General features: G+C 52.9%; 1 protein-coding gene across 1 annotated transcript; it reads right to left on the bottom strand.

Annotated features, from left to right (window-relative positions):
- Window positions 1-1050: 1050 nt before the first annotated feature.
- PSORS1C2 (psoriasis susceptibility 1 candidate 2) lies at window positions 1051-2822 on the bottom strand. Its single transcript, XM_012435395.2, has 2 exons — window positions 2728-2822; window positions 1051-1814 (listed from the first exon to the last, which is right to left on the bottom strand). The coding sequence occupies exons 1-2, from the start codon at window positions 2780-2782 to the stop codon at window positions 1459-1461; spliced, it is 411 nt and encodes a 136-aa protein (XP_012290818.1). The 5' UTR covers window positions 2783-2822; the 3' UTR covers window positions 1051-1458.
- Between the last annotated feature and the right edge of the window lie 4308 nt (window positions 2823-7130).

Genomic DNA, 7130 nt, shown 5'->3' with positions numbered 1-7130 from the left:
GGTTCATGTCTGTAATCCCAGTATTTTGAGAGGCCAGGGCAGGCAGATTACATGAGATTAGGAGTTCAAGACCAGCCTGGCCAACATGGCAAAATCCCATCTCTACTAAAAATACAAAAATTAGCAGGGTACGGTGGCATGCACCTGCAATTCCAGCTACTTGTGAGGTTGAGGCAGGAGAATCGCTTGAATCCAGGAGGTGGAGGTTGCAGTGAGCCGATATTGTGCCATTGCACTCCAGCCTGGGTGAGAGAGTGAGACAACGTCTCAAAAAGAAAAGAAAAAAGGGAGCCAGGTGCGGTAGCTCATCCCAGCACTCTAGGAGGCTGAGGCAGATGGATCAGGAGTTCGAGACCAGCCTGACCAATATGGTAAAACCCTGTCTCTACTAAAAATATGAAAATTAGCAGGGCGTGGTGGCACATGCCTGTAATCTCAGCTACTCAGGAGACTGACGCATGAGAATAGCTTGAACCTCGGAGGTGGAGGTTGCAGTGAGCTGAGATGGTGCCACTGCACTCCAGCCTGGGACAGAGCAAGACTCTGTCTCAAAAATAAAAAAGAAAACGAAAGAAAATCCATCTCTTAATGGGATGGAAAGGGTCAATTTGTTTCCCATTAACCTTTGGCAGCTCTAGGAAGGGCACTCTGGTCAGGTCCAGGACAGGCAGGAGATTCATTCTAGGGAGGGGCACATGTTCATCTGGAAACAGATTCTCTTAAAACGGGTCCTGCTGACACCTCCTGGGAAGGTTTGCATCTGCCACCTGGGGTATCCAAGCCATAGGCCATTAAACAGATGAAACTTGCCTTCCCATTCTTCAAAACAGGGTTCCCAGAAAGGGAGAAATGTGGGCCTGAATGTTCTTGTGACTGGGGTAGTGACATTTCCAACCCTCCTCCTGCTGAGTGTCATAGCCCCACGCACTGGATATGAGCAAGATAAGAACTCGAGTTACTTCCAGGTCTCTGTAAGTTTAGGACTGTGAGGTGGGCACCCGAATAGTCAAAAACCTATGTGTTAGTTAAAGAAGCAGTCTAGATTCGGAATTAAGAAAACATGATTTTTATTTTTCCGTTTCATGGACACAACTGCTGTCTAGTGATAGTTCCTGCCGCCGGCCGCCAGGTGGCAGAAGGGAACACAGTACCGCAGCCCTGCCCCAGCGACCGCGCGGGCGGGAAGAGGAGTGGGAGGTAGGTGAGGCCGAGGCCTGGAGGTGAGGTAGGCTTAGGCTGGCAGAGGGAAAAACCGGCGAGGTGAGGACTAAGTACGGATCTCAGGAGGGGACAGGAAGTCCTGAGAACACCACCTTCTGGGTTCAGAATAAAACTGAGGGAATGAGCACGAGGTTTAAGGAGATAGGCTAAACTGGGGAGAATTCACGGGGAATTAGAGGGTGGAAAGGGCGTGGGTGCCTGGAGATGCCTGGGAGCAGAAGGGCTGGGGGGACCCCACTATCTGTACTCTTCCCGGGGTGGGTCCAGGTCTGGCTCTTCCTGAGGTCGGTGGTCCACCTCAGGGGCGGGCGGCCAGGGATTTTCTGGGGGCTGGGGTCCTGCCGGCCAGGGGTCATCAGGCCGGGGAGGTTGAGGAGGATCCGTTCGAGGCGGTTCAGGGGGCCAGACTCCAGTTTCAGGCAGGTCTCTCCAGGTACGACTGGGGCTGGGAGGCGGAGGTTCTTCAAAGAGAGGGGGTGCCCCTGGCCAGGGGTCACCGGGGACTGGGGGGCCCTGAGGTAATGCTGGGGAGCCTGCCTCCTCTTGGTCCTCTGTGGATTGGGGAGAGGGGTGGTCCTTGCTGCCTGAGATGCCTGTAGAGGAGGAAGGAGAAAGGTAAGAGGTGGTGAGGGCTTCCCTCCCGCACCCCAGCCCAGCCCCAGCCCAGGAGGAAGAGCCTCTCTGGATGGACAGAGCCTGAACTGACCCACAAACAGACCAAAAAAGTCAATCTCAAAGAGCTCTCCACACTTATAATACTTATAAATACTTAACAGATCTTAAAATGGCATACACACCCACCCCCAATGGATCTGAGCCATTCACTTGACCCACTTTACACTGACCAGACTTCTCTAGATAAGCTCCATCACCCCTGGTTGGGGTACCCCACTGGTTTTGCCCTTAAGGCAACCTGTACCCCAAAGTGGGCTACACCTTGGTGCCCCCAGCACACAGACCCCAGCTTTACAGTGACCCCAGCTCCTCAACACAGATCCCAGCTCTGAGGAAACTGATCCCCCACACATTAATCCTGACCCATTTCACCACATGGAGCCAGCAAATCACTTCTCATTTCTTTTTCTTTTTTTTTTCCGAGACGGAGTTTCACTCTGTCGCCCAGGCTGGAGTGCAGTGGCATGATATCGGCTCACTGCGACCTCTGCCTCCCCGGTTTAAGAGATTCTCCTGCCTCAGCCTCCTTGGGTAGCTAGGACTACAGGTGTGCACAACCACACCCAGCTAATTTTTGTATTTTTTAGTAGAAATTAGGTTTCACCATACTGAACAGGCTGGCCTTGAACTCCTGACCTCGTGATATGCCCACCTCAGCCTCCCAAAGTGCTGGGATTACAATCGTGAACCACCGCGCCCAGCCAGCAAACCATTTCTGGTGAAAGCCAAACGCACCTTCTGCACCCCACCCCAAGCATCCAGTTCACCTACCCCATCCTGACCATCCCTCATCACCCCAAACTGCACTCCCCGCCTCTGTTCCTGCCTCACCTCCGGCATGCAGGCAAAGGACCAGGATCCCCAGGAACTTCCAGTTGAGCATCATGGCTGTGTCCTGGCCCCCAAAGGTGGGGTGGGCTGAATCTGGGTGCCTGGGAACCCCAAGAGGCTTTATAGGGGAGGAGGGGAGGAGAGGCCAGCCCAGTGACACAGGAATACCATCAGAACAGAACTGGTCAGACCCGTTGGGAAGGCCCAGACTAATGTGTCACCTCTGAAGGTGGCGTCCCTCATTTTAGTCCTCCAGCCCAGGACCCAGCTGCTCGCTCTTCCTATCATGACCCAGACACTGTGTCACCACACCCTGGTTTTCACGCCCTCCATCCACACCCTGCAGCAGTCAATACCCACTTGGCATCTCTGTAATCACAGAGATGTTCACCTTCACCCCTTGCAACTATTGGAAGCCAAAGAATGGGAGCAAACCAGGCGTTGGGAAGCACCATAATTAAAGGTTGGGAGGCAGGATGCCCGCGCTGGGGAAGGGGGTGCCTTTCAAACCTGGGACAGTGTCAGCCACTACCCCAGCCTCCCAGCTCGCCCACAGCTGATCGCTCCCCTGGGGCTTCCTTCTTTCCTGGGCACCTCCCTCCCCTGGGATCCAGGCATCCTGCTCTCCAGCATGTCCTTCTTCAGGCATGCAGGGGACCTCCAAGCAGTGACATACTAGGAATTCCATCCGGGAGCCACCCCATGACTGCAGAAGAGGAGGGAAACAGGAGGATATCCTGGTCCCCTCTCCCCACCCAGAGCTGTTTGCTTCGGTCCGCCAGGCTCCAGCAACCTCAGCCTCTTCCTCCCCGTTCAGGAATCCTCCTGTCCGCCTCTAGGGTCTCCGCTCCGACTCTGCTGTGCTCGCCTCCTCCCTCCCATTTTCCTTCCAGTCTCAGCTCTTTGGTCTAAGCCTCCCAGAAACCCCTAGACTGTTTCCCTCGAGGACCTCTCTGCCTGGTAGCTGTTAGCCTCTCAGAAGTAACATGTCTGAAATAATATTTGATTCCTACCAGGTTGTTCCCTGCCTGGTCTGCTACCCCACAGTAAGGGACACCACTGTCCCCTCCAGGACTCACACAGAAACCTTCATTTCTCTCATCCACCATCCACAGTCCCTCCACGCCCTGTCCAAACCCAACCCATCAACCTGAGCCACCATCTCCTCCCAGTCTCCCCAACACCCTTCTATTGCCCCCCCTGCTCCCACTCTTTATCCCTCTCCCCAACACAAAACCTGCCCTCCACAACCAGCAAAGGAGCTCTTAAAATATACATCAGGCCAGGTGCAGTGGCTCATGCCAGCACTTTGGGAGGCCGACACGGGAGGACCACTTGAGCTCAAGGAGCCAGAGACCAGCCTGGGCAACACTGTGAGACCCCGCCTCTACAATTAAAAAAAAAAAAGAAAAAAAAGGCTGGGTGAGGTGATTCATGCCTGTAATCCCAGCACTTTGGGAGGCCGAGGTGGGTGGATCACCTGAGGTCGAAAGTTCGAGACCAGCCTGACCAACATGGAGAAACCCCATCTCTACTGAAAATACAAAATTAGCAGGGCATTGTGTTGCATACCTGTAATCCCAGCTACTCCAGAGGCTGAGACAGGAGAATCACTTGAACCCGGGAAGCAGAGGTTGCAGTGAGCTGAGATCATGCCATTGCACTCCAGCCTGGGCAACAAGAGTGGAACTCTGTCTCAAAAAGAAAAGAAGGCCAGGCACGGTGGCTCACGCCTGTAATTCCAGCACTTTGAAAGGTGAGGTGGGCGGATCACCTGAGGTAAGGAATTCAAGATCAGCCTGGCCAACCTGGGGAAACCCCGTCTCTACTAAAAATACAAAAATTAGCTGGGCATGGTGGTGCATGTTGGTAATCCCAGCTACATGGGAGGCTGAGGCAGGAGAATCGCTTGATCCCAAGAGGTGAAGGTTGCAGTGAGCTGAGATGGTGCCAGTGCACTCCAGCCTGGGCAACAAGAGCAAAATTCCTTCTCAAAAAAAAAAAAAAAAAATAGCAGCCATGTGCAGTGGCTCATGCCTATAATCCCAGCACTTTGGGAGGCCGAGGCAGGCAGATTGTCTGAGGTCAGAAGTTTGAGACAAGGCTGGCCAACATGATGAAACCCCATCTCTACTAAAAATACAAAAAAATTAGCCGGGTGTGGTGGCACACGCCAATTCCAGCTACTTGGGAGGCTGAGGCAGGAGAATCACTTGAACCTGGGAGGTGGAGGTTGCAGTGATCCGAGATTGCACCACTGCATTACAGCCTGGGCAACAGAGTGAGACTCCATCTCAAAAAAAAAAAAATTTAGCTGGGTGTGGTGGTGTGCAACTGTAGTCTCAGCTACTGGGGAGGTTGAAGTGGGAGCATTGCTTGGGCTCAAGAGGTTGATACTGTAAGTGAGCCATGATCATGCCACTACACTCCAACCTGGGTGACAGAGCGAGACACTCCATCTCAAAAAAAAAAGTACACTAAGGGGATGAGCTGCTGCGAAGCCACTGCCATGATCACCCGTGCGCTGCTTCCCTGCAGCAAGGTGGTGGGCAACACGTGGGAGGCCTACCTGGGACTGCTGCAGGCCAAGTGCACCGAGGGGGATGCCCTGGCCCTGAAGCGCTATAGCCACTGCTGCATACTGCCGGCCTGGGTGGACCTGATCCAGAAGCTGCTCAATTACACACTCCTCGGGGAGTGACCCTGATGGACCCACTCACCTGCCGTGCTGACCATGAGCAGTCACTGTCTTGCTCTGAGTTCACTAAACTGAGGCATCAGGAGTGCTGGGAGCAATGGCTGACAACAGTGCATGGATGTGTGTACCTCACTCTGGAAGGGACCATCCAATCAGAGTCTTTCAGGAAAGGCTCCGGGTGTGGTGGCTCATGCCTGTAATCCCAACACTTTGGAAGGCTGAGGCGATGGATCACCTGAGGTCAGGAGTTTGAGACCAGCCTGACCAACATGGTAAAACCCCCTTTCTACTAAAAATACAAAAAATTAGCAGGGCGTGGTGGTGAGCACCTGTAATCCCAGCTACTCGGGAGGCTGAGGCAGGAGAATTGCTTGAATCCAAGAGGTGGAGGTTGCAGTGAGCCGAGATCGTGCCATTGCACTCCAGCTTGGGCGACAAGAGCAAAAGGTCCATCTCAAAAAAAAAAAAAGTCTTTCAGAAAAAAAAACAAATGTACACCAAAGCGTGTTGCTTCTTCCCTTTGTTTGGGGAGCGAGGACACGTTCTCACTGTCTCTCAGGCTGGGGTGCAGTAGTGCAATCACCACTCATTGCAGCCTCAACCTCTTGGGCTCAAACAATTCTCCCATCTCAGCCTCTGGAGTAACTGGGATCATGGGTGCATGCCATCACGCCTTCCAATATTTTTTATTCTTTGTATAGATGGAGTCTCCTTATGTTGGCTGGTCTTAAACTCCTGGGCTCAAGCGATCTGCCCACCTTGGCCTCCCAAAATAGGAGTGCTGGGATTCAGCTATTTGGGAGGCTGAGGAAGGAGAATCGCTTGAACCCAGGAGGTGGAGACTGCAGTGAGCTAAGATCTAGCACTCAAAAAAGAAAAAAAAAAAAGTGCTGGGATTACAGGCGGGAGCCACAGCACCTGGCCCTCTTCCCTGTTTTTAAAGAAGCACTCCAACGGCTTTCTACTGACTTAAGAGTAAAATCCAAACTCGGCCTTGCTGCAGCATCCTGTGACGGTTCTCTACAGAGCCCTCCTGGCCTCCACAGGAGCCCGCTTCAGGCAGGCCTCAGCACAAGGACCCCTGCTCCGAGACCTCTCCCCACAGAGTCAGTTTCTATCACATCATTGTATGTACTTTCTCTTCAAGCACTTCAGATTGCTTGAAATGATCTTGTTCGTCTGCGTAGGTCCTGTCTGCCCTCTCTCTCCCACTAGGATGTAGACTCTTAGGGCCCACTGGGCCCACCATGGTGGCCCCTTGGGCTAATACAGTGCCTGGTTCTGACGTTGCTGTTGAATGAGTGAATGTTTCATCTTCCCCATGCCTGGCATTTATCATCTTCCAGAAGGAGAGTTTTAAAACAAAAGTTGAGAATAAAGAAATACAGGAGGCCGGGCGCAGTGGCTCACGCCTGTAATCCCAGCACTTTGGGAGGCCGAGGCGGGTGGATCACGAGGTCATGAGATCGAGACCATCCCGGTCAACATGGTGAAACCCTGTCTCTACTAAAAATACAAAAAATTAGCTGGGCACGGTGGCGCGTGCCTGTAATCCCAGCTACTCAGGAGGCTGAGGCAGGAGAATTGCCTGAACCCAGGAGGTAGAGGTTGCAGTGAGCCGAGATCGCGCCATTGCACTCCAGCCTGGGTAACGAGCGAAACTCTGTCTCAAAAAAAAAAAAAAAAAAAAGAAAAGAAAAGAAAT

The sequence above is a fragment of the Aotus nancymaae genome, unplaced genomic scaffold, assembly GCF_030222135.1.
Source record: "Aotus nancymaae isolate 86718 unplaced genomic scaffold, 86718_ANA_hifiasm-v0.15.2.pri h1tg000027l, whole genome shotgun sequence".
NCBI lineage: Eukaryota > Metazoa > Chordata > Mammalia > Primates > Aotidae > Aotus > Aotus nancymaae.
This window is presented reverse-complemented; position numbering and strand designations above follow the sequence as displayed.